Source organism: Lissotriton helveticus, chromosome 2_1 (genome assembly GCF_964261635.1).
Source record: "Lissotriton helveticus chromosome 2_1, aLisHel1.1, whole genome shotgun sequence".
In the NCBI taxonomy this organism is placed as follows: Eukaryota; Metazoa; Chordata; class Amphibia; order Caudata; family Salamandridae; genus Lissotriton; species Lissotriton helveticus.
The window spans coordinates 872545004-872572376 of record NC_136059.1 but is presented as its reverse complement, the minus strand read 5'-3'; the positions used below and the strand labels follow the sequence as shown (position 1 = coordinate 872572376).

At 45.6% G+C, this 27373-nt stretch overlaps 1 protein-coding gene across 2 annotated transcripts in view; it reads right to left on the bottom strand.

Annotated features, from left to right (window-relative positions):
* The window catches only part of PRRC1 (proline rich coiled-coil 1), a 189750-nt gene that overhangs the window by 122519 nt on the left and 39858 nt on the right, over positions 1-27373 (bottom strand). For both annotated transcript variants that reach the window (XM_078675604.1, XM_078675603.1), the window contains exons 3-4: positions 8138-8608; positions 1584-1735 (exon numbers count right to left, since the gene is read on the bottom strand). In XM_078675604.1, the coding sequence (XP_078531730.1) occupies positions 1584-1735; positions 8138-8608 (623 nt within the window). The remainder of the gene's footprint in view (positions 1-1583; positions 1736-8137; positions 8609-27373) is intronic.

The following is a 27373-nucleotide window of genomic DNA, read 5'->3' as shown; positions in this document are numbered from 1 at the left end:
TCAGTGCAAATTGTGGTTTTGGCCCAGGGGGCGATACAGCAGAATTCCTGACCAAGTAGTATTTACACTGATAACAATTCTAAAAGAGAGGGCCTCACAGTGCCCCGAGGTGAGAGCCTCAATAGTGAAACAAAAAGAGTCAAGATACACCATTGCAAATCTGCCCCTTAGTCTATTAGAGCAGTCAAGTCTAGCTCTAGTGTAACCCTTAGGAACTGCTTTGGCCAAATCAGGGTCAGGCGAGTTGTGCAACCATTTTTAGCTGACAAAAATAAGATCTAACGAGTGTTTGAGAAAAAAATACATCACTTTGACCATACTTTTTCAGACAGTTTCTTAGGGTTTGTAAACACATTGTATACTGTATTGACTATCTGCAGAAAACATAACAGCGTACACATTTTGTTCACATGCATGGGCTGTGGACATGCCTTGTTCTTAGGACCTACACAAGCAATTACAAAAGGGCATGGCTTTCATTCAGACAATGCCCTGGGGTTACTATGCAGGGCTGTTGCCTGTCTAGTGTCAGGTAATTATAACTGAGGGTACGAGTATGCCCAATGCCCTTATAAACAGGACCTGCAGGGCCTCATATGTGTCACTACCCTGCTGGTACGCAAAAAAGTTCATGGCTTTTGGCAATGCCATCTGCCTACTAACCATCTAGAAGGTATACAACATTGGAGCACAAAAGCTAGTCTCTCATCTATGTGCTTGGCTTCAAATAGCATAGGAATTACTACATTTTCACATTTTCACCTAGGTGAACCTTTTCCCCAAGCAGACAGAAAGCTAAACCACCTGAAAAATATCACTGCTATAATACCATGCGCCAGACTATCATGTATCAACATGCTGTCTCTTCATATTGCTTTTGGTATCCAGTGTCATACGAGTTTTTGCCTTTAGATGGGGCTATTGAGCATTGGCACCCTCTACAAGGGTAGACTTTAGGGTCGCTTAACACAACAGAGTCAAGGAACCCCCCCCCACTAAGTGACTCAAATATTCTGGGACATCAAGACTCAAATTTGTTGCCAGAGGCGTTTCCAGAGTTTAAAGAGGCGATTCAGATTTTAAAGCTTTTTTCACATACAGATTGCTACGAGATTTTACAGGCTTATTCAACGCAATCTAGAAAAAATAAAATATACGAGATATGGAAATAAGAATTTAGGATGAGTTCAAAGAAAATATCCATCAACTGCATTATCGTCTTCTGTTTGTAAACAGAACAGTTCTGCAGTATTCGAGCTTTCCTTGCCAAAGGAACAGCCCTTGTCCCTCTTTCTAGTGAAAAATGTTGGGTCATTTTACGAAAAAGTGAAACCACTTCTACAAAGCCCTAGCTAGAAAAAAACAACCCAAAAGCAGTAAGTTAAAACAACCAAGTACAACTTTTCTATTGTAATGGACCTCATTTTATTTACTTTAATTCACCTTTTTGTCACTTGCTTTTTATTTTTCCACAGTACTACGCTCTTATTTCTGAAACTATCTAAAGCATTTAGAAGCAGCTAATTAACAATTTGTCAACATCACACACAATCAGAGGTTACCCACCCTCACCCAAAATGTACCTTAAAAAAGCCCCAAATTCCACCAGCTTGGCCTTCATGGGGAACTCCACGTAACCTGGGGTCTTCATGCTCTTCGGGGAAAGTGATGGTTGAACCGCTTCCGGTGCCGTGTTGTAGAGAGCTCTGATGTGTAACAGGATTCGACATAACGGCTAATTGGGATAAATGGAAAGAATATACAGTTAAGAAACCCACCCTGCAAGGTTACGTTTCTTTCTCTTTATTTTTATTTGAAACTGGTATTCAGCATCAAAGAAATACACCATGCTACTTGGAAGCTAAAGAACTGCTGGACAGAAAAGTACTACCTAGACCCAGAGAAAGCGCAATATATTAAAATTGATTTACAAATATTCGTATTAGCTTCCTTACATTTTCAGCCACATTTTCAACATCAAAACATATCTTCAACAAGTTAGTGCCATCTTTTAAAGAGCTGCTTAGGTATGTAAATGCTTTTAAGAATCGGGACATGTGTGAAGAACCAATTGAATCAAGTACAAGAGGCTGCACAGCTGGGGAAGTGGAGTCTTTGTCTGTGTTCGAGTCAAAATATCATCTCCTAAATATTGGCTGCTCATTTTCTTTCTTCTGCCGAGCTGTGCGAGCTGCAGGAAGCTTGAGGTGGAAGAATGAAGATCATGGATGGTGGGGGCAAGGCTTAGGTCTCATACAACCTATCCCTTGACCACCATTAAGAGGGACATCCATCAAGATAGCTGGGTTACAGTTCAGAAGATCCTAAAAGCAAGATCCGATGGGGAAGCTTTTATCTAGTACAGTCAGTGCTTTAAATGGGCCCGTACTCACCGGTACCGAGTACCGGCACTTCTTAGATTCATCACTGAGTACGGCACTTCTCTACTTCTGTGGAGAGTACCGGTACTCATGAAAAGGTAGGCAGCCCGTGCTGGTGAGCAGGAGTGGAACATGTCTCTGGCAGCCAAGGCGCCGCTTCTGCAGCCCCGACCTGAGCCCCAGCTGAGCTATTCAACAGGGCTCATTTGAATAATGTCCTGGTGCCCACCTTCACTCTGTGCTTGACAGAGCAGGGTCCGTTCGGGCCCTGTGCTGTCAATCACATTGACACTATCCTGTGCATTCTTGCAAGCACAGGAATCATGTCAGTTCCCTGGCAGTGGCCATCAGGCTACGGCCAGTCCGGCCCTGGTGGCAATTAAAAAAGGCCATGGTAGGTGAAGAGAAAAGATGGCTTTGATCATACCTTAGTCTTTTGAGTGTCAGCTATGTTTGTGTGTATGCCTGTTTTTGTAAGAAAAAAGTGAGGGAAAGAGGGAGATAATCCAGACACTCGCAGGAGGTATTTTAAAGAAATTGGGTGGCACTTTGTACATATCTGCTTGGTGACAAAGCTTCATAAATAATGTAAAAGGGAGGGAGGGTGAGTGAGTGGATGAGAGAGTGGATGGACGAGTGAGCAAGGGTGGAGTTATAGATGGATGGATGAATAGATGTATGGATGAGTGAAAGCATGCATGGGTGAAAGAGGGTGAATGATTGGATAGAAGGGCGGATGATGGGTGGATAAGTGAAAGATTGGATGGATGAATGAAAGATAGGAAGGATGGATGAAAGGATCGGGGATGGATGAGTGAAACGAGGGATTGAGTGAAAGTGTGGATGGAATAAAGGAGGTCAAGGGGTCAATGGATGGATGAGCGAAAGGAGTGATGGATGAGGGAAAGGGTGGATAAAGAGATGGATGAGTGAAAAGACGAATGGACAGGTTTGGAGATGGATGGGTTGATGGATAGGTTTGGATATGAAGGGTGGATTGACGGAATGGTAAAAAACTGAATGATTGGTGAAAGAGTGAATAGACAATAGAAGGTAAAGTTTAAATTGTGGACATCAGCAGGTAAATGGTAGGATGAAAGGATGAATGGATAGATCGATGTAAGAGACAAGAGATATCTTCTGTGGAGGGTCATGATGAGTTGCTTCATTTGCTTGGTGCCATAAGAGCTTTGGTTCGACGTGGGGGTATTTTCAGTTTCTTCCTACTAGTGTGCTCAAAAATATATAGTATTGTGCCAAACAGCAATTAACAGTATAACATCAAGAAGGTGAAACTATTCCCAAAAAAAAAAAAGGAAATGTTAAAATATCGCATTTCTCTTTCATTTTGTGTAATGAGTTAACCGGTTTGTTTAAATAAACACATTTCTTATGTGTTTTGGTATGTGCTGACACAAATATAGAAGTTGTTAAGTATCATCATGTCTTGCCCTTAGCCCCGCCCCATCAGTACACCTCTAGCTCATTTTAATGAGTAGCTGCACTTATTTTTTCCCATTTAAAGCACTGAGTACAGTTGCCTTACGTTTGGGATTTTGTTTCCCTATGTTGACAATATTAACTGTCAGGATTATATTGCAAAGAATGTTTTGTACCTATTCATGTTTAATAATATCGTTACTTAGCTACATGTTATGACTATCAACAGGTAAAAATATGGCACTTTCATTTTATATCCTTTTTTAAAGCACATTTAGGGAAACATGAAGCACAGCGCATTACTCTGCACAAAATTGGGTGGTCTGCTGTCAATAAGTAATTATTATTCTTTATGTTGGTTTGGCATATACCTTATTCAAGAGTGTCCTCTATTTCTGCTACGACAGTTGTACTACCCAGTGTGGATTAAGACAGAGAGTATAGCTGCATGGGTACAGGGTGATGACAGGGTCGCAGAAATAGAAAACTCAACAAAAAAATAGTTCTGAATTGTAATAAATCCAGGTTTTTTTTTTTTGGCTTGGTCAGACAGACTACGAGATACAGAATGAAGACCACTAAAAGGCAGTACCTTTCGAAACGAACATCTGCTCCAGAAAGGATAAGGTCCACGACACATAAAGTGTCAACTACATGTGGCCCCAAACAGAAAGGATTTCTTAACCAACAGAAAGGAAGCCCTCTAACTGATAACTATTTAATCCCTTGCAACTACTAGAAAACCTCATGTGGAAATGAAATAATGAGATGATGTTAACAGAGGTGGTAATAAAAAAAACAGATTAGAATATCAAGGATCCATTCCACCTACAAACAAAGGTATGCAAATGTGCTTAAAAGGTGAGCCATGGGTAAGAGTTACCTCCATCTAGCTCCTGGTATATCAACTAAAATCAGTTTGCACACATTTGTGTGCACGACATTGTTGGATTAGTTTCTCTGAAACTACTTTGTTTACACATCTAGCTTTGCACAACATTATCAGCATGCCTCGAACATCATGTACAAAGCACTTCAACGCAGTATGTACAAATTATTATTATTATGTGGGTTTTGTAGAGCGCATACGTTTCTATCTTTATCCACGGGGTGACAAGGCTATCTACATATCCATAACATCACTAATCCATACACAAATTGCAAGGCTGCTTTCTATTACAAATAAAGAGAATCCCATAAGATTAGCGGAGGAAACATTTAAGCTGACATCAAGGGTCCCTGCATGCTGAGGCTTCACCACGCAGCGGTCTGACATCTCGTGAGGGGTGTCCAGTTCGTGACTAAGACGGGGTCCTACATTCGCTTTTGCCAGGTAATGGGGTTAGACCGTCCCTTTGGGGGGATTCTTGGCATCTCAACTACACATACTCTAGGTACACTCAGAGTAGTGTCTGCATAGTAGGGGTATGGCCAATTACTGCCTTGTTTATATGCCTGCATATATACACTGTTTCAGCACCATTGTAGAACTGCATCTACTTTTTACTTTTTTGATGTTTGTAATCACTTTCATCGGCTTCTGCCTACTGATTAATCCAACACATGTATTATTATGTTATGTTATATGCACTTGTAGAGCGCATGGCTGCCCCAGCAGCAGGGCGACCCAGCGCTAAATCTAACAAAGCATACAGGAGAGGAAGCTAAAGGTTGGAGAAAAGCCACATCTTGATCATTTTCCTGAAAGCCCAATGGTCTTGCATGCTGCGGGCAGCAAGAGGAATGGAATTCCAAGGGCAGGTGCCAGTGCCCTGACCGAGCACCCCCCTGCTCTTGTCCTGCACATTCGCGGGACACAGGCCAAATGCAGGTCCGCAAGGCTCAGGCCGGGACATACAGCGAACACAGCTCGCTCAGAATTTCCGGACACAGGTTATACAGGATCTTGTGTGTCATACACAGAGTCTTAAAGCAGAGACTCTGCTCTATAGGCAGCCAGTGAAGCCAGCGAAGAAGGTCTGAGGCATGGCAATACTTCAGTAGTGCAAAGAGTGTGCGGGCAGCCGCGTTCTGTGCCCTTTGAAGTCTTTTGGTCACAGCTTTATTAATGCCAAGTAGTAACCCGTTACAGTAATCTAGCCAAGACAACACAGTGGATTGGACAATCATCTGACAGTGGGTGCGTCAAAAAGTTCAAAAATCGGTTTCTGGACAAGCAAGAGACCAAAGCAAGTACCCGCCACTGTCTTAGTGTGCCACTCAAACGAGAGGGCGCTGTCCACCAATACTCCCAGATTCTTGATCACGGATTTCGGTAGTGGGGGGGTTCCCAGGGTCACAGGTCACCATTGATTGCCCCATAGATGGGTATCTCGGCCCACCAGGAGCACTTCTGACTTGGTGGAATTCAGTTGTAAGTAGTTATCCACCATCCATTCAGAGATGGCCGTAAGATCACCTTGGAATTTCGCATGATCCTGCATAGAGTTGCTAGAAAAGGTGAACACCAATTGGGTATCATCAGCCTATGATACCATGGCAATGTTCCGGGCTTTGGCCAGGAGGGTCACAGTGCAAACGTAAATATTAAATAGAGTGGGGCTCAGGGCAGATCCCTGCAGAACACCAAAGCAGAGTGTGGGCACTGGAGGTAAAAGGGGGAGCAGAGACCTGGAAAGACCGATCGGTCAAGAAGGACGAGAAACAAGAATAATGTTGGTTCAATAAAAACGTCCCACTGTCTATATTTCTCTGAGCACAAGTAAGCACGAGTGACTGAGCAAAAGGTTCTGATCTGTTCCCACACTCTCTGAGGGGTCAGGGTTGTCAAGTTCAGTGGTTGCCAGAAACTATTTGCTACCTGGTAAAGTTAGGAGGTCTCCTGGTGCCACTGTGAGCTAGTTTGTATACAGGCCAACATATCCTGCGGGGGTGCCCGGAATCAGTCTAGGTACCTCACCCAAAGTTTATGTTGTCCAATAAATGCACAGGTCCTACGGATTAGTGGGAACTACAGGACAGGGTCACTTGCTACACTATTAATGAAACTTTCCTGGCGAAACACAAGCTCACCACTCCCTCCTCTCGCAAATTGATCACCAGCCTCTACAACTCTATGCAATCCTCCTCTCCGTGAGCCCACACAGACAGGGAGACCGACTTAGGTTCTCCAGGGACAGACTCTCAGTGGTTGGATTGCTGTGGGAAGCTGGAATTACTCTTGCCAAACTACATATTCTGCTCGATACATTTAGAATTTGTGCACCGTCTATATCGTACCCAGTTACACCTATTTAAGATGGGCCTAGTCTCCAACTCCCACTGCCTCCGATACACTGCACCCCAGGCCTCCTTTTTTCATCTGGCCTGGATGTGCCCTGGTGTAGCAACATTTTGGGAAGAAGTCTTTTCAGTTATACACGCAATACCTGACCAACACACTCCTTGTATTCCCCTGATCGGGTTTCTGGGTTACATGAAGGATATTTCAGCCGCAGACCATAGGCTCAAAACTATGGTACTTCTTCTTGCATAACGTAGGGTGGCCTGTCCCGCCAATAGATGCCTGGTTGCAGGATGCAACATACTGTTCTGAGCAACTATCCCACTTCTGGGAACTGATGCCACCGCAGTCATGCCCCAAAGATGTTTGGGAAACTGTTAGCCAATTTACGCACTAATGACACATTAACACAATCGCCTGCCGCGATCACACCCCCTGTGTTTCCAGATTCAATTGATAGCTAACACCTTTCCATTTAAGGCTCGTGTTGGGCCTGTACACCAATCCATAGAAAGGCTTCTGGTATTCTCAAGAGTTTTCCTATTACACTAGTTAATCATTAATCCATGGGCTGCCTTGCAGTTCCACAGTCAGTGCACATTCTTAATTAAATTCAATTGCTCATATGAACTGTATAACTGTATACATTGCACCACTTTCATGCTGTCATATAATGATCCTTCTTGCTGACCCCTTGCCCCCACCCCTGTTCCTTTCTCCCTACCTACCCTGAACTTAATTTCTGTATTATTGTGTTCATTGTGTGTATAACTACTACGTATTTTGTGGGATTTGCTGTAATGCTGTATCACTATAAGAAATGGCAATAAAAACAAGTTTAAAAACTCACAGGTGTGTATAATTTTCTATTCTCTACATTATTGTAGAACACATTTGCTTCCTCCGCTTCACTTAATAAACAAAATCGACAGGTACAGCACATACATGCCTGCATATTTGTTCCCACTTGATTATTATACTAAATATGTCAGTTTTGCTTTCTAGCAACAACTCTTTTCTTATAGCATAACAAGATATGTTATCAATCAAGACTAGTGAAAGAGAAAAGTACCTGTCACTGGTGATGCAGAAAATGACGGCATCAGAGGAGTTTGTGGAGCTCGACCAGCGTGGCCTCTTGTAATGTCATAAGCTGAAGACATTGAAAACCCAGAAATTGGAGGCCCTGTAGGAGGTGCAGAAAGCATGGGAGCTGGAGTAATATTCAGAGGAGGCGCAGATGGTGTGAATGGGCTGCTGAAAGCGGCTGTCACTGAAGGGTGAGGTGGGCCACTCGCCAAGGCATGAGGAGATCCAAACTGCAGAGAGGTGACAGGAGGAGGCGGGCTGCTCATCATGCTTTGAGGAGACATAAAAGGTACATGAGGAGGAGGCGGCGGAGGACTGCTGGTCACAACTTGAGGACCTACAAATGGCAGTGGAGTGGTTTTCACTGGAGGAAGGGTAGAAGGAGTTGAGAAGACCGGTTGCGGCAAGGGCTGAGCAGCAGATGCAACAGGAATAGAAAGGGGACTGGATAGAACTAAAAGAAAAAACAGAAAAATATTTTAATTACACTCAATATGTTGGAATAAACAAATGATCAAATCAACACAAGTCCCAAATAATGAATCGCTTACTAAGCATGGTTGTCTAGTCCACCCATGAATTACCACTTTTTATTATCTTGATGCATAAACCAAATACATCTCACTGTTATACCGTTCATTTTCTCTTTGCAGCATCAGCAGAGATCACACGGTGATGTGTACACTACATAAACAACTGAGTATCAGAAAACCTATTGCGCCATTTTAAGCATAATCTTTCCAATGCAATGTGATTGCATATGCTGAGTGGAATTTAAAACAATCCATTAAAGATTGGAAAATGTTATTGCTAATAAATGATTGAGATAAAATGTTGTTATAGATAGGATTAGTGCTTGGAATTTAGTTTGTTTTATTGGATAGGCTAAAAGTAGTATGTAGGATAGTGGTTTACACTAGGATTTGATGTCTAAGGGGTAGTTTCATGTTAATGGTGTGTGTCAGATTTAGTGCTAACACTAAATCTAAGTATAAGGTTATGGTTAGGAATAGGGCTGTCATTTGACCACGGCTTGGCTGCTATTATAGTTAAGGTTAAAGTTGCTATTAGATCTGCTTGGCGGACACCATTCAGAATGCTTTGGAAAAAAAACATGAATGTGCCAATTCTCAGAAATGCCATCAAGTTCTCAACACTCCTGAATAACTGGTCAAATAACTTCCCTCCTGGGATTGATGACTGCATGAATCTTCATTGCACCAAATGCAAGGTTACACAAGAGACTGCTGTAACAATGCTTGCGAGATCAGTGGTTTTAGAGGAAGAACAAAACAGAACACATATTCCATCTCACTACCGGGTGAAACCGTCCCTTCCCTGGTGGTGCAATGGTTAAATGTTCTGAAGGTAGTTCCATTCCATCAAGAAGCACAGTAGCAGACCAGTGCAGAGGTTTGGGTCAGATGAAGAACCCATATTTCGCATCAATGTGGGGCAGTCTACATAGCTCTCAAGGCTTTCCTACTGTCTCTAACAACAGACCTGATCTAATTCAGACAGACAACATAATCACAATATAATATCACAATAAGCATGGAGGCATCAGATCCAGGACAATTTCTCTAGAAGCTCTGGCAATAAGAATTAGCTTGTAGCAAGAAACCTATCCATCCAGTATTTATTAGCTGGAACTCCAAAACATCTAAGCAGAATTTCTCAGCACATTTCATACATAAAACCATCAATATATATGTTCTCAAAGACAGCGTGCTAGAAAGTACGGTCAGATTTAGATTTTTCTCAAATGGAATTGTCCACATCATAATAAAATGCTAAATACCCAACTTTCACTAGACAACACTGTTTGCGTGGGCTAGTCTAAGACATTCCTCCACCTTTTCCTGCCAAGCCCACTGATTCCATTAGTTCTGCAGAAGTTCGGAAATTTGAAAGTGAAAATTATTCTAATGCCCCAGAATGGCCAAGACAATGGCTGTTTCCAGAGCATCTTCACAAGTCTATACAAACCACAAAAGAGTCTTCTATGCCAGCCAAATTTACTAACAAAGATGCAGAGGCAATTACACCATCCCAACGTGATGTCCTCAAATTTAGCAACAAGCTTGTCTATTCAGCAGGTCTGGTTTCATGCTGGAATGCTGTTTTATGTGTAACTTCGATATTTAAAAAGAAAGGATTCTGAATAAATGTAGCCTGTTTAGGCTAAGGAGGTTATGCATTTTAGGAATGACTGCTTACCACCTCCTATGCATACGCATGTTGATTATTATTAGGAATTGTTCAAGGATCTCTGCAGGCACACAGTAATATTCTATATTTATGACCTCAATGAAGAGATCAATGATGCAGGACAATGATTACAAGTAACATTTTCACTGGTCTTCCCATACAGATATTTCAAACATACATTTGTGTACAGGCTACTAGAAACGTGGTACTAGATGAACAAAGTTCCAGGCTATGACATGTTCTTCAATCAGGTTTTCAGCACAGAGGCTAACCCTGACCTGGATTCAGATGTTCTCAGTGGGGGATACACCGAGGGCACAGCAGTTGACAGCAGTATCTCTCTACAGCTGCATGAAACCAGGAATATCTTGCTAGAATGTGATCAACACGATGTCAAGGGGCTCCTATTCACACAGGTGTTTCAACCGTGTTATTGAGCATTCAAACCAAGTGAGACTGAATGAATAAACCTATGAACCAGTGTTTCCTCCAGATGTCTTTTAAGAAGATGTGACATTGAAGCCGGGCTCAATACGAAGGATAAATGGGTCATCCTTCATTTTTAAAGATGCAGCAAATTTCAATTCATTTTTCAGGCCCCTTCTAGAGTTGCTTGCAGATCAACTTCACTCTGTCGACAGACCATGCCTCTGTTCACAAAAAAAGTCTCCAAATGCTTCAGTTTGGTAACTGTCTCAGAGGCAATATTTCACACTATACACCATCTAGGCAGTTGTGCTCCTGCTTCAGAAAAACACTGAAGACCTAGCTGTGCAATCTTTCTTTCCTTTCTTTGCTCAGTATCCTCTCTCTTATTTTCTCATTCTCTTCCTTCTGCCCATCACAAATGAACTATTTTAGGTGTAAAGTTAAGGCATAGGCCAGTATTCTACAAGCTTTAACGTCTAGTTTGCTGGCTCACTTAACAGGACAGCTTGTAAAACAGTACAAATCTTACAGAAAACGTTTTATTCCTAAAATGGGAAAAAGGTGGCTGGATAAAAGGGATTACCGCTGGCTAGATGGTCACCCCATAGATGGATGCTTATTCCCAATATTCTATTGGCAGCAGGAAAAGGTAGACACACAGCATCTCTGTTACACCGAAGACTTCACTCTGAAAGTGAAGACGGAGATGAGCAATACTGTTGGAAAGTCGTTTATTCAAGTTACTCTGAACATCCATGTATATACAAGTAAAGCCCCACCCGGAGATTTAGTCATGCTGGCAACATCCTTGCACTGCATCATATGTTCCATGGCATACGGTGAACAAGCATTTGCAATGCAAATAGATCTCGCATGTGCGAGAGTTTGAGCTGTTGGCTATGTAAATGAAAATGCCTTTTATTTATGTGTTAGCTTTGAAAACAGATAAGTAAATTGCATTGTAATTTACAATGTCAATAGCTTAAACTCTCGCAAATGCAAGACCTATTTGTATCCACTCAATCATTGTAGGGGTTTTATTCCAGTCAAAGATCCTAAAGTTGCATTTCATAGCATCTACCACTTGACTCGAAGCTTTCAAAGTACATGCGTATACTTTAGCTACATTTGGGTATTTGTATCAACTTTAAAAGGTGGCTTGCCAGTAAACTGTCTAATACGTATGTTGCGATAACTTTCGCTGAACAACTATGACATTTAGTATGTGTGCCTGCATGTAATTGCAACTAAGGTTCCCTTTTAAAGGAATGCAAATGGCTTTTTTCACTCATAGATGAAAAGGCAGCAAAAAAGTCCGTGCTTTAAAAACCTAAAAAGTGCTGCCCAATCTACCAGCTATACACCCTGGCGCCTACTAAAATCGAGCCAATACCATGAAAAATCGTTGTTGTGCTGACTTTCTTTATGAAAGAATCTATGCTTGCAGAATTCTCTATACGAAATACACATAAAAATAAATAAACATAGCACTATTTGAACCTTGTTGTCAGTGAAGTCACAAAAAACGCTGTGAAAATAGCTTTATTTGCATCATTGTTTAGGGCACTCGGCGCGTAAGCTGTAAACAGAACATTTTACAAACTCTGTGGTGCAGTTAGTCGAAGGGGAATTACTGCATTAGTTTTATTATGTGCTTATAGTGCCGATAGACAGTAGATACCGCACAGGTTGCGCCAGGTTCTTGATACAGCCAGACACCAGGATTGTACAAAATGCATTGATTTATTCAACTGATAGTGGACACCTTGTGTCATGTCCTTAGTACAGACAACGCATGAAATACTTTAATAGTACCTCCTGAGTTTAAGAACAGAGGTTTTAAACACTGCATCATGTAGTTAGTGCAAGTAGGCTGTAAAACATCACATTTTTCGAGCGCTAGGTTAGTGAAGAGATGTAAACACTGTACTCGTAGGAGACAGTAAACACTGTACCCTTTCTACCGTGAGCTTAGAGCAGATGGACACACATACAGAAAGGAAGCACTGTTATATCTGAAAACTACTCGGTATGTGAATTGTGGCCTTCCAAGACTTCCTGTCATGTGACCCGGAGCTCTTCCTGCAACTTCCCATCTTATTACCACACCATGAGGCTCTATGAATGAACGAGAAGCTCCACCTAGCCAGACCAACAGCATTAGCAATGCAATAGGTGCCACATTCACGAAACCCTCGAAAATGCAAGACCTATATTGCATTGCAAATGGTTGTTTGCAAAAAGCGCCCAATCCCGCACTTTCAGTTTAATGCCCAGTTTCTTAGACACGGCTCGTCTAAAGAAAGGAGAGTGACCGCCATTAACGTGAAAGCACAGCATGGAGGCCTTTTACAAACAAAGTTTGGCGCCACAAAGTAGGTGCAAACAAACCAAAAGCGCAGCCGCCACTGTGGCATGCCGTGAAATTAAGAGAGAGAGAGAGAGCGTGGTGAAAAGCATTTAACAAAATAGTGCTCGGAGGCTGCAATTAAAGCCTACCGAGCACCAACACACGTAACAATGAGCGTCCTCGTGGGAGGTTACAAAATGGAACAAGGCAATACTAACGAGGGACTACCTAGCCTATTAAAGTATTAGAATCCAGCATTTCCCAAGGACAATGGCACAAGCAAATAAAACATATTGGTGGAGAGAGTGCCTCGCAGAACAAACAGCACATGCGCTGCCCAGGCTCAACCTAAAAACTAGGAATACAGATAAAAGATAACGATAGACGAACAAAATTTCAAATTAGACCAAAGACAATCTTGAAAATTATCAGTCCGCAACAAACCACTGGTTGCCGTCTAAACTTTTGATGCATGATCAAGTAAAGAAGAGAATAATAGTTTCCACTTCTGAAGCCTTACTTGCGGCCCCAGGCTCAGCATGTGAAGTCCCATATGGTGTATATGGTCTTGCTCACAGTACCCGATCAGTAAAAAAAAGTTTTAAAACACAGGCTTCCCCAAACTAAGTAAGTAAGTAAGTATTTCATTTGCATCATTAACTAAAATCATTGCAATTTGTACAGACAATAGTTGCAAGTTAAAAGAAACAAGCATTGGCATTGCCAATAGGTCTCGCTTGTGGGACCTTAGAAGTATTTAGTTTTGCAGCACAATATCCGATTATGCAACAAGGATATTGTGCTGCAAAACTAAATACTTCTAAGGTCCCACAAGCGAGACCTATTGGCAATGCCAATGCTTGTTTGTCAAGTAATGCTGCTGCGACAGATGTGTAGAATGAGGGGTAGTTAAGGCGGACGCCCCCGCCTGTCCAATACCCCGCTGGCTTATTCCGCTTCGTAGTTTCGGTGTCGCGGGCATTCGACACACTTTCACCGTATTTCTAAGATGTCTTGTCGTTCCGGCCCTTCCTTTCCGCCACTGTGTTTGTACATTATTATGACTCTGCTCACGTGACTTGCTGAAACTGTTCACCGTGTCAGTATTCCACAACACTTCGCCCTACTAACTGGACGGAGGAAGTGTGAGGGGAGTTTGGGGAATGCATTTTACACCCCACAAACCCCGCAGTCTTTATTAGCACCATTAAGGTGACGGCCTCGAGCGGAACCACCTTCTCGCACTACATGAAGCACTTCTTCGATGCTTTTGGTGCTCATGCACTTTAGTCCAAGGGGCCTTGTCTGGATATGGGAGTGTGGCGTGGTGACGGACCTAACCCGAGTTCAATGGTTTGGCACGGTTAGTATTTGGAGTTCAGACTTAGCAGCTTGCAGTTTTTCTTATGAATCACGCAAAAGTTTCCCACGACCACCAATTCAAAGGAAGGGGCATATATTATTCCTGAAAAAGGAATGAGTACACCACCATTACAACACGCAGTAACAATTCATGAAAGCGAAGAAGTGGATGCAGGAAAGGAAGAAGCAGAGCGGGAGGGATGATAGGAGGGAGTCGGGGAAGTAAGGCTGAGGGCAAGCAAGCTAGGGAGTACGGATGGATGGGAGGGGACGACGGAAGAAAGAAAAAGAAACGCGGGAACCGAGGGAATAATGTTTGGAATAGGAAGGAAGGCAAGAAAGGGGACGGAAGACTTGAGGAATGGGAAAGAATTGAACGGAGAAGAAATTAAGGCTATAAACTGGTGGGGGCCTGAAGGAGGAGGGGGTGCGAGGGATGAGGGAACACGGCCTGGGGGAAGCTGGCTGGGGAGGGGGATGAGAAATGCAGGAAGGCTGTGTGCGGCGTAATTAGGGGAGGAGAAGCCGCAGAGCGCACGCTGGGCGAAGCCCTTTGATGTGCTGTGCGGCAAATGGAGGGAGGCTGATGCGCGTTCATGTTTGAACACGTGGTTCACATGAACTGCATGAAAACGCCAGCAAAAAACTGGTGGTTTCATGATGTTTTCGCCACTTGAATTCTCGCTCCGCTCGATACGCATGCGCGCATCGATAGGTCGCGAGACCTAATAAAAATGGCTCAAACTCTCGCAAATGTGAGACCTATTGCATTGCAAATGCTTGTTCTTTCAAATGTGTTGAACAGCACACATGTAGATCCAACAAATAAAGTCCTAATGCATTTCGGGCACAAATAATGCCCTTCGTCAGGGAAATCTACAAATAAAGTGACTCGAGTACAATTTAAAGTTAGCAGTTCATTAATAACAATCAAATGCATATCCGTGAGGTGCAAAGCCAACAAACAAAATGTCATAACAAAGTGCGGCACTCCAATGCTATATGTCAAATAAAGTGACATTTGAATGATGCAAAAAGGAAGTGAAAGGAAAGTCAAGGAAATCAGAGACAATAAAAATGCAGAACAAAGTAGATAGTTGAAAAAATGCTGCATATCACACCGTGTGCAAAAGTGGCACGATGTGGAAAATCGTAGTGAATACCAAGACCCGACCTTCTTTCGTGACTACTCAATAAATCCAAAGTGCTGCATATCACACCGTGTGCAAAAGTGGCACGATGTGGAAAATCGTAGTGAATACCAAGACCCGACCTTCTTTCGTGACTACTCAATAAATCCAAAGTGCAACATGATGACGAAAAGCATGCAGTAAGAGACAGAACACGCGTAACTCCTCTGCTTTCTGCATGAGGTATGGAAAAAGCAATACATGTAACATGATGCAAAACGCAACAAGACATCAGAAAATTAGACCAATACGTGATAAAGAATTGCTGGTAAGCGAAAAAACACGTAGGTGTTAAATGAGTTAGAGACCCGTGAAATTCACAAAATCAATGGTGAAAAGTGAGGAAAAAATGACTCACCAAATCGGAGGTAAGTAAACAGACGCCACGTCGAGTAATAACAAGCTAAATTCACAAGAGACAGTGTTCCGAGGGGTAAAGGAATATAGGAGACCTAGGTGACAACAAAAGGGCGTATTATGACACATCAAAATGAACCAATAGTGCAATAAAATCAGACAAAGGGCTCAAAGGATACCTCAACTCACCGATCCATGTCCCTGATAGCAGATTGAAATGCTGAACTGTACCGCGGTGCTCGTTCCGAATCGGCTACTCCGTCACCAAGGCTTGTGATGGCACATGTGCGTGCGTGACCTCCATTTAAATAAAAGCGACAAACTGATCGTGCTATACGTCCGCAAATATCAACTATGCCACCCATATACCAAAAGAAAAAATAGAACAGTTGTGACAATACAGATATGAAGTAAAGTAGTAAAAGAGAAAGGAAAAAGACGGGAGACAAGGGAGCATAGTGAATAAATACAAAAGAAAGACTCAGACCAACATGCTAGTTAATACGTATCGACAATGAATGAAACAGTAATCTTACTTTGGCAAAAATTATTACACAGAAAAGATTCATGAACACAAAAATGCCTGATAAATTGAATGTACAAAAAATGTATGCAATAGCAGGGTATCCTAAATGCAAATATATTGCTGGTAGGAAAACCTGTATCATCCAAACATCAAAAATAACAAGCACGAGCACGGAATCGAAACCGGCCGACGCGGGAATAGAAACCAGTGGTGCGCGCGCACCAGAGGAGCGGGGGCAAGGCAGCGCGATGACAAGCCGAGACGAGGTAGGAGATTTGTGTGTGTAAGGGGGGGTTCTGTGTGTGTATGCGCACTGGCGGCGGCGAGGGGGGCTGTATGTGTGTGTGCGCGGCGGGGGGGGGCTGTATGTGTGTGTGTGTGTGCGTGCGTGTCTGTGTGCTTCCAAGGAGCCATGGGAGACAGGAGGCGCGCGCGACCTGATCCCAGTTCCAAGGTTGCGCGTGCACCTCACTTGTCTGTCTCCCTTGACTCCTTGAAACCGAGAATGATCACAATAGAGTCTCGGAACGACAGATTGCTTCGCAATCTGTTCGCAGTTCCGAGACCTAAAAACTATGGGCGGATAACAGAAGGGGAAGTTGATTTTGGGGATTAAAGTTCATTCTTGGGATAATAAATGTTTGATTCCTAACATAAATTTTACAAAACGAGTGGCCATCTGAGGTGAGTCACCCCTTATACACAGTTCTAATGCTTCATGACATGTCCTAATGTTGAAAGAGAGCCAGATCGGACGAAGCCAGAAGACTCGTAGAGCAATCAAGAATCTACAAATGCACAGGATATGAATTAGATTTTCATCCTCTAGATTGCAAAAACGGCATTGTGTAGAGATTCCTTTTTCATATCCTTGTCCATACTTGTACACCGTTAGTGGAATTAGGCCAAACCGAAGCCACATTAATTGGTGCTTGATATGTGGTTTCATAGATGATGAGAGGTAAAGCAGTAATGATTTGGGAGCATAAAGTTTAGAGGCCCAACTGCATGGGAGAGCTTTAATACTGATTGGGCATCGCTTTCATAAGACAGAATTTTTGCTTGTTTGGTGAGGAGTTTTGATGACATCTCTATGGGTAGCGAAGCTGACCATATTTCTTGGGCCTTTAGCGATTCCAAGCAATATGACAAACTAAAGTGTGAGCAGCTACGGTAGGGAAACAATATCAAGTGAAAGCTAAACACCATACTATCTCCAAATGAATTAAAGAATCTATGGACGACAATTCACAAACAGCCTGCACAAGACCTCTTTTATACATTTTAATAGATCAAAAATACATCTCCACTTGTTTTAGAACAAAGCGTCCTCCAATGAACACATAAAATACATAAAAATGCAATCCATACAAGTACTGTAACCAACAGCTTTAATCCTGTCAATGACACCCATCCATAACTATCATAAAGACTTATAACATACGATAATTCTCATACACATCCTATTCTTAACCTATCCCCTGAAATATGCAAATATAGCTTTCTACACATAGGATGTCTGTAGAAACAGAGAGAAAGCGCGTCGGTCGACAAACGTTTCGGTGTTATGCGGATTAGAAAAACACCTTCCTTGGGACCAATGTCTTAACAATTTCATAATGGAGGAAATCATGAAATATCCGTTAAAAGATTAAAGTCATCATATTACTGAAACATTGAACATGGATAATATTGCCTTTTTACATCCATCGAACATTATCGTGTGGATTTCTGCACTAGTGCTTAATTTCTCAAATAATAAGTGCTTGTACCCAAAAATTTTCTCGGATGCCCATAGTCGGCGCAGACAAGTGACAAGATTACTGAACACCAAGGCTGTGGTGTCTTGATTTCATATCATGCCTTTCTTCCACCACCAGGCACTCTGTGCCTCTTAATCTCACGCTTGTGAGTTCTTTTTCATTCCTGCTTACTCTCATGCTTACAGTTTTTTAGGTCTCGGACCGTAGGCTGCTTTTGCGCAGTCTCGCTCCCAGATTTAATGTTTTCTAGAGTGGGGCTTGAACCCGCCCCTCTTCTCCATTGGCTGGCTTCCTAAACGGAGGCCAGCCATTGGAGGAGAGGGGCATCACTCCGTTCAAGCCCCGTCTTTTTCCGATTCGGGGGCGTCTTTTTTCGCTTCTTTCTTGTTTTCTTTCTCTCCTCTTCCCATTGGCTGGAATTTTACCTTCCAGCCAATGGGAAGAGGAGAGAAAGAAAACCACGCCCCGAATCAGAAAATGACACTGCTTTCTGCCTCGCCTACGAGAAAGATGGTGGTGCTTCAGCCCCTTCCCGTGCCCGCCCCCGTTTCAGCCGACCCCGTCATCAGAGGCTTGTAATCTGCAGTGAATCTCTGCTCCGGGCCCCTTTTCCCCGTTCCACTCTCGCGCTAAAGTAAAGCTGCGGTGCTGCACTGTTTAAGGAGCCCAGCTTCAGCCCCTTCCCGTGCCCGCCCCCGTTTCAGTCGAGCCCGTCATCAGCTAAGCGAGGTGCCGAAGGGCTGCGCTGGGCGGCGACATGTAAAAAAAACAATAGTGAATCTCTGCTCCGGGCCCCATTTCCCCGGTCCACTCTCGCGCTAAAGAACAGCTGTGGTGCTGCATTTAAGGAGCCCAGCTTCAGCCCTCCCGTGCCCGCCCCCGTTTCAGCCGACACCAAGTCATCAGCTAAGCGAGGTGCCGAAGGGCTGCGGTGGGTGGCGACAAGTAAAAAAAAAACAATAGCTGCTTTAAAATGGATCCGTGCAATCCAGTCAGAAATGTAAGGAGAGTTTAAAAGTCTCTGAATGGAGAAATCAGGAGCGGGCGCTGGAGTCCGCCGAATGGCTGGGTCGGTGTGCTGCTTGTGTTCTGAAGGGGGGTGTATTGTTAAAAGTGAGGCATTTGTGTGGCAGCTTTGATGAGATCTTATCGCGTCCTCTGAGCGGAGTCACAGCGCTGCCCCCTGCGGCGCGTGCCCTCCTCGCGAGAGTGTGTGAGTGAGCGGGTGAGTGTGAGTGTGTGCGAGTGTGTGTGAGTGTGAGCGAGTGTGAGTGTGTGCGAGTGTGTGTGTGTGAGTGTGAGCGAGTGTGTGAGTGTGTGAGTGTGTGAGAGTGTGAGAGTGTGAGAGTGTGAGAGTGTGAGTGTGTGAGTGTGTGAGTGTGTGAGTGTGTGAGTGTGAGAGTGTGTGAGAGTGTGTGAGAGTGTGTGAGAGTGTGTGAGAGTGTGTGAGAGTGTGTGAGAGTGTGTGAGAGTGTGTGAGAGTGTGTGAGAGTGTGTGAGTGTGTGAGAGTGTGTGAGAGTGTGTGAGAGTGTGTGAGAGTGTGTGAGAGTGTGTGAGAGTGTGAGAGAGTGTGTGAGAGTGTGAGAGAGTGTGAGAGAGTGTGAGAGAGTGTGAGAGAGTGTGAGAGAGTGTGAGAGAGTGTGAGAGAGTGTGAGAGAGTGTGAGAGAGTGTGAGAGAGTGTGAGAGAGTGTGAGAGTGTGAGAGAGTGTGAGAGTGTGTGAGAGTGTGTGAGAGTGTGTGAGAGTGTGTGAGAGTGTGCGTGTGTGCGTGTGTGAGAGTGTGCGTGTGTGCGTGTGCGTGTGTGCGTGCGTGTGTGTGTATCAGTGTGTGTGTGTGTGTCAGTGTGTGTGTGTGTGTCAGTGTGTGTCAGTGTGTGTGTGTGTCAGTGTGCGTCAGTTTTTAAGGACTCCTCCAAGAATAAAGGCTAATGGGATCAGAGAGGCTGCCAGAATACCCTGCTGCTGGAGCGGCCGCGTCTCTGCGTAAACACGGGGTGCGGGCAGCCTCGCTCGGCCTCATTATGGGGGCGGAGGGGTTTAAACGAGGCGTGGTGGGAGAGTGCACCCCATCATCTTCGCGGCCGGCTCTGGCGAGGGGGGAGATGAGGAGAGAGCCGGGATTCCAAGCCCTCCATCCTGTCCGCTAGACTCACTGTCTCTGTCTGAAGACATGCTGCTCACAGCGAGGAACAAAAGGATGTGTGTGTGTTGTGAAAGGTGAACGCTGCACTTTCTGCGGAGCCACGCACCCACTGGTGGAACGGAAAATGCACTCCGCCTCTGCGGCGTGTGGTTGTGCGTTTCTTTAATCTCCTGTGTCACTGTAAATTCGCGCCGAGAGTCATTCAGTTTGTTTTATGCCCCATGCATGTGTCGCGCTGCGTGTGCATCGGTGCACCTGCTACTTCTCACTGAATGTCGTTCTCTTTCTGTATGTGATTGTGCATTTGTGTCATGTGCTGTGGGTGACTGTGGATTGGTGACTTGCGATCTATCGTGTTCGCTGGCGTTGCGTAATGTTTCTGCATTAGGATTGTGTATTTATTTCATTTTTTATTGTGCATCCGTGACGTGTGGCGTGATTGCCCAGTGTGGTTTTTTTTCTTCGCGTACTGTATGTCTGTGCTGCGTATGTATAGCTACTGTGTATGTTTGCTTCAATTACTTTATGTTTCTGTGTTTATCCCGTGTAGTCGATTGTGCACTTTCCACGTGCTGTGTGCCATTATGTAGTGTGTGTTTATGTTCACATTCCTTGGAGGGTTGATCACTGAATGCTAGGTGGATTGTGTATTTATATCTTGGGTCGTGCTCTCTCTGTGTTGTCAGTTGCCCCATGCAGTGGACGTGTGTGGTACGCCGCCGCCAGAGTTCTGTGTGAGGGAGTTGGGCAGGTCTCTTGCTGACGCCAGCAGACTAGGTTCCTGCAGTGAAAATGCCCCCCTTGTTGAGACATCGTGCCGACCGATCGCTTAATCATCTTTTTCAAGTGTTTTCCCTTTCCCGGTTGGTGATTACGAGATGGTTTAGTCAGTTCTCCTGTTTACTTGACTCGATGCACCCATTTTAACCTGCTCAGAGCAGCTTTTCATTCTCCCAATTAGTAAACAAATGGGTTTTATTAGCTGTTGCCGCGTGGAGGGAAGGGGCTATTGGGTAGGGGGCGCTCTGGTCTGTCCAGCCGGCTCCAAAAAAAGAAGCAGGTCCAATCCCCTCACCTGTGTGTGCGCAACACGTTGAGGTGAAAAACTGTTCTAATTGCCCCAGTTCCCCAGGGGTGACACGCTTGTACCTGACCCAACTCTCCGGGAGAGACAGGCGCTCCCTGCCTCTCACCCCAGTAAAGGGAAGAGGATGCAGGTGGCCATTACCATCAAAGAGGGAACGCACCTCCTCTGGTGAGTACTGGCTGCCAGTTCCGTTTATATGGGCGGAGCTTCGTAAAGGCGTCCATACAGCTGCCTGGAATATCCCCCCCCCCCCATATTTGCCCCTGTTCCCTGATCCATCCAGAAAAAAGTCTCCCCCTGCTCTGGTGTCCCCGGGGCCAGAATGTCGGATGCTATCACAGAATGTCAGATGCTATCAAAACCCCTTCATTATGTTGATTTACATACCATGCATTTTTGCCGAGAGGCTAAAAAAGGTGGAGGTATAAATGGCTAAAACATTATACTGACGAAGAGCTTTACGAGGAAAATACACGTGTGACCGTTCAGCTAATGCCTCTCAAGACCCCTTCCAGCCCTCCCATTCGTTTTTAGGTCTCGGCTAGCGTAGGCTGCGCTCATGCGCAGTGGTAATTTTGGAACCTGGTGACAACAAGTTCTACAGAAGGATTCCGCATCTGTTTCTGTGTGGCTCTGTGTGTGTGTGTGTGTGTGTCTTTGTGTGTGTGGCTCTGTGTGTGTGTGTGGCTCTGTGTGTGTGTGTGGCTCTGTGCGTGTGTGGCTGTGTGCGTGTGTGTGTGGCTCGGGGTGCGTGTGTGTGTGGCTCGGGGTGCGTGTGTGTGTGTGGCTCGGGGTGCGTGTGTGTGTGGCTCGGGGTGCGTGTGTGTGTGGCTCGGGGTGCGTGTGTGTGTGGCTCGGGGTGCGTGTGTGTGTGGCTCGGGGTGCGTGTGTGTGTGGCTCGGGGTGCATGTGGCTCGGGGTGCATGTGGCTCGGGGTGCGTGTGTGTGTGGCTCGGGGTGCGTGTGTGTGTGGCTCGGGGTGCGTGTGTGTGTGGCTCGGGGTGCGTGTGTGTGTGGCTCGGGGTGCGTGTGTGTGTGGCTCGGGGTGCGTGTGTGTGTGGCTCGGGGTGCGTGTGTGTGTGGCTCGGGGTGCGTGTGTGTGTGGCTCGGGGTGCGTGTGTGTGTGGCTCGGGGTGCGTGTGTGTGTGGCTCGGGGTGCGTGTGTGTGTGGCTCGGGGTGCGTGTGTGTGTGGCTCTGGGTGCCTGTGTGGCTCTGGGTGCCTGTGTGGCTCTGGGTGCCTGTGTGGCTCTGGGTGCCTGTGTGGCTCTGGGTGCCTGTGTGGCTCTGGGTGCCTGTGTGGCTCTGGGTGCCTGTGTGGCTCTGGGTGCCTGCGTGGCTCTGGGTGCCTGCGTGGCTCTGGGTGCCTGCGTGGCTCTGGGTGCCTGCGTGGCTCTGGGTGCGTGCGTGGCTCTGCGTGCGTGGCTCTGCGTGCGTGGCTCTGCGTGCGTGGCTCTGCGTGTGGGTGGCTGTGTGGGTGGCTGTGTGTGTGGCTGCAAATGCAATAGGTCTCGCATTTTGCGAGAAATTAAGCTATTGGCATTGTAAATGACAATGCAATTTATTTATGTTTTAAAAACAAAAACAAATAAAAATAATGTCATGAGCAATGCCAATAGCTCTAACTTTAACAATGCTGAGACCATTGCATTGTAAATGCTTGTTTAGTCATCTCTTCCTATCCTCATTTTGTGCTTTTCGCTCTCTTGCCCCAAGTCAAAGTCTGATGTGGAAAAATAAGTGCCAGTCCCCTGAAAGGAGTGTGGCGGGTTCCATCTGCAACCACTGGCTCAAATGTATCTCTGGTCTGAATAGGATACATACACCGTCACCAGGTGACATGCTAACTAAAAGCTTAAAAGAAATGTGATCGCCCATAGTGAAACCTTTCTTCTGTCTATTGATTCCCATGTGTATCTACCATCATTTACAGAATGGAACCTTACTCTACAATCCGTGCCCCTATGACAGTCCTTTCCTTCTTGTACTATTGGTTTCTTCTTCGAAATGCAATGTACTTTCATACCATGGATTGTGAATTAGGGTTGGGGCTTGATAATTCTAAAAAGCAAAATATCCAGAACATCCCTTTTAAAGATTGATTATGGGAAAGGATACATGTCATATTATGGAACTGATTTAACAAAAACTACTTACCAGACAATGTTACAAGTGGCCAGGGAGGAACACTATTACAATCTGTTAAACTCTACATCATACGGTCATCTTAATTTTTATTATTATTTTTATTATTATAAAATTTATAACGCGCACAGTTACTCAGGGGCATCCCGGCGCTGTGAACACAGAAAAGAAAGGCTCTCGCTCAGTCCTACACGGAAACAAGTGTGTTTTAAAAAGTTTCCTAAAGTGCAGGATGTTGGGCTCAGCGCGGATCTTAAGGGGCAAAGAGTTCCAGTGTGTCGCCACTTGCACCGTAAATCGTCGGCCCCCAGAACGGGCTCTTTTCACTCTTGTAGTCTGCATCAGATGTCCTTGATCCGAGCGCAATGGGCGTGTGGGCTTGTAGGGGCGAGCCATAGAGGACAGAATCGCAGGACCCTTACCGTGCAAGATTTTATGGGCCGTACATAGCGCCTTAAATTTCACCCGCTCCCTAACAGGGAGCCAGTGCAGCGCTTTCAGGGCGGGGGCAGCTGATTGTCTTCGCGGCACTTCCATCAAAACCCTCGCAGCCGCATTCTGCACCTGCTGGAGAGTTTTAAAAGTTGCTTCTGGTGCGCCCAGAAAAAGCACATTCCCGAAGTCGAGCCGCGACAAAATCAGACCGTGAATCAGGAGCTTCCTAGATGGATTTGGGAGCAGAGGTAGTACCTTGCGAGCAGAACGCAGCAGGCCAAAGCATACCCCCGCGGTTTTCTTAGCATGTGTCCTGAAGGATAAATCCTCCTCTAACCAAACCCCCAAGCTCTTAATTTCCTTCTTGGGGGAAGGCGGATCGCCCAGGGAACGAGGCCAGCAACTGGTGATAAGAGAGGGACTGGCCTTGCCCAACACCATCAGCTCAGTCTTGTCGCCGTTGAGCTTTAAGGCGGATTGGGACATCCAGCGGTGAACGCTCGAGAGACAGTCATGAAGGACTTCAGGTTGTTCTACCAACTGGGTAAGGCCTACAACCAGCTGAGTATCATCAGCATAACTGATGATCTTCACTCCTGAAGGGGAGACCACTCTTTCAAGTGGAGCCATGTAGGTGTTAAATAAAGTAGGGCTCAAAGATGAGCCCTGCGGGACTCCACATTGAAGAGGGTACACGGTGGATTGCTCTCCCCCTTCCCATACTTGATAAGACCGGTCTGAGAGGAAAGATTTCAGCCATGTCAGGGCCATCCCTTTGACACCCACCTCTGCCAGCCGTTGGAGGAGCACCTGATGATTAACGGTGTCAAATGCCGCACTCAGGTCCAGGAGGATCACTGCCACTGACCCCCCTGAATCAAGAATGCTCCTTGCTTCCTCCACCACTGCCAGTAAGGCTGTATCTGTCCCCTGACCAGGGCGAAAACCAGTCTGGGAGTCCCCAAGCAGATGGTGGGCTTCAAGATGGTGAGAGAGCTGACAATTGACCAGCTTCTCTGCAACTTTAGAGAAACCGGGCAAGAGTGAAATGGGCCTGAAATTAGCCAGATTTAATGGGTCTAGTCCCGGTTTCTTCAATAAAGCTTTAACAACAGCGGATTTCCACCTTAGGGGCACTGTGCCCTGGGCAAGCGAAAGATTGATAAGATCCGCAAGCGGAGTGGAAAGAACCTTTGCCACCTGTTTAAGAATTTTCATGGGCGCCGGGTCACTTGGAGACCCACTCTTCATCCTTTCCAGGACTTTTTCGACTCCTCCTCTGAGAATGGGCCGAACGAGAGCAGCTCAACAGAACTTGTTGTTGGGCTGACGTCCATTTCCACGCTTGGTGACATCGCTGGTAATGAGGACAAGATCTTCTCGATTTTCAAGTGAAAGAAGTCAGCCAACTCCTCACATTTCTCCTGCGGGTTGTCATGAACCACTGGGGGAACCGGAGCCTTCAACAGCTCTTTAAAGATCTTAAAGGATTCCCCTGGAGAATTGCTTGCCTTCTCAATCTTATCACTAAAAAAGTTCTTTTTAGCCTCTTTCAGAGCCACTTTATACTTCCTCATCCCTGCCTTATAATCATTCCGATTTTCATCAGTCCGCTCTTTTCTCCATGCACGTTCTAATCTTTTGCATGAGGTTCTAAGAACCCTGAGTTCGGACGTGTACCATGGAGCGGAGCCAACTCTTCTTTCACTGAGCGGCTTCCTTTTTTTCGGGATCAGCGAATCCAAAGTATTAGTGAGCCAGTTGCCCACCTGCTGGTCCGCCATGGTAGGGTCAGTAGCAGGGGGGGGACAGGTTCTTGCCAACTCGGCTGCCCAACTTTCCACTGGCAGCCTCGACCAAAGACGATCCACTGTGTGCCGTTGAGGTGCAGGGTCTCTCCCCTACACCAACTGCCACTTAAAAGGAACCAAACAGTGGTCAGTCCAAGGGAGAGCCAAAGGGTGTAGGGCAAACAGATTTTTTGTGTTCGTGAAAACAACATCCAACTGATGGCCTCTCTCGTGGGTGGCGCCGACATTAACAAGGTGAAGCTCGAGTGCGGCCAGCATGCCTTGTAAGTCTTTCGCCAATCCATCGTGAGGATCATCAAAATGCACGTTCAGGTCTCCAATAACTACGAAGTTTGAGGATGCAGCGGCTAATGGTATCACCGCTTCAATAAAAGAATCTACAAAGTTTCCCATAATAGCAGGGGGCCGGTAAAGGAGGAGGCCTGATAAGGAGAGAGTCGGAGATAGTCGCAGCACAAAATGACAACTTTCTGAATTAGTAATGTCGCAATCTACAGCCTTGCACATGAAATTGTCTCTATACAGGATGGCTACCCCTCCCCCCCTCCCATCTGGCCTGTCTTGATGAAATATAAGGTATCCCGTCGGGAGGGCTTCTACAATGTCAGGGCCAGAGCTAGGGGTCAGCCATGTTTCTGTGAGAAACGACACGTCCAAATTATGGTCTGAGATCAGGGAGTGGATTTCAGTGGCATGGCAGGGTAGGGACCTGCAATTAAGCAGCGCCATAGACAGCTGTGATGTATCCCTAATGATGCAGGCCGGACTGCAGAGAGAGCATTTTTGATAGGGAGTACCCTCTACCCAACAATAGCTACAACCAGAACATCTAGGGAAATGAAGTGACATCAGAGTATCCCTAGAGTACCTGATACTGGGATCCATGTGTCGTACAGGATTGGGCAGAGTGTCACGCCCTGTGCCCGTCTGGGCACGGACGGGCGCAGACGGGCTGGACTCAGGCGCGACTCCGGCGCAGGTCCGGCACGTCCGCTGCCCGCGTCCGCTGCCCGCGTCCGCCGCGCGGAGGCATGAATGACTGTTTAAGTAGAGCGACTAGAGCGCTCGTCCAATAGCGCCCAACCAAAGATGGCCGCCAACTACAGCCACCCGGGACCCGGTAAACTTAGCCCCGAGGACGGCCAAGCCCCACCAGGGAAGCGGGGATGACTGAAGAAAGTGCTACCGTGTCAGGAAGAATAATGTCAGCCCCAAGGTGTGCAAAACTGGCTTGAGGGGGAGGGGACGGACACAAGGGAAATTCTGTCACAACCGCAATCAATATTAAAAGAATTACAAGTTTAAAAAGCGCGACCGCTCGGGAGCAGCCTTTAGTGTCTGTGTGAGGTAATCTCCCGTTTCAAAAGAGAGCTCCTCCTTAAGTAGAGCGACTAGAGCGCTCGTCCAATAG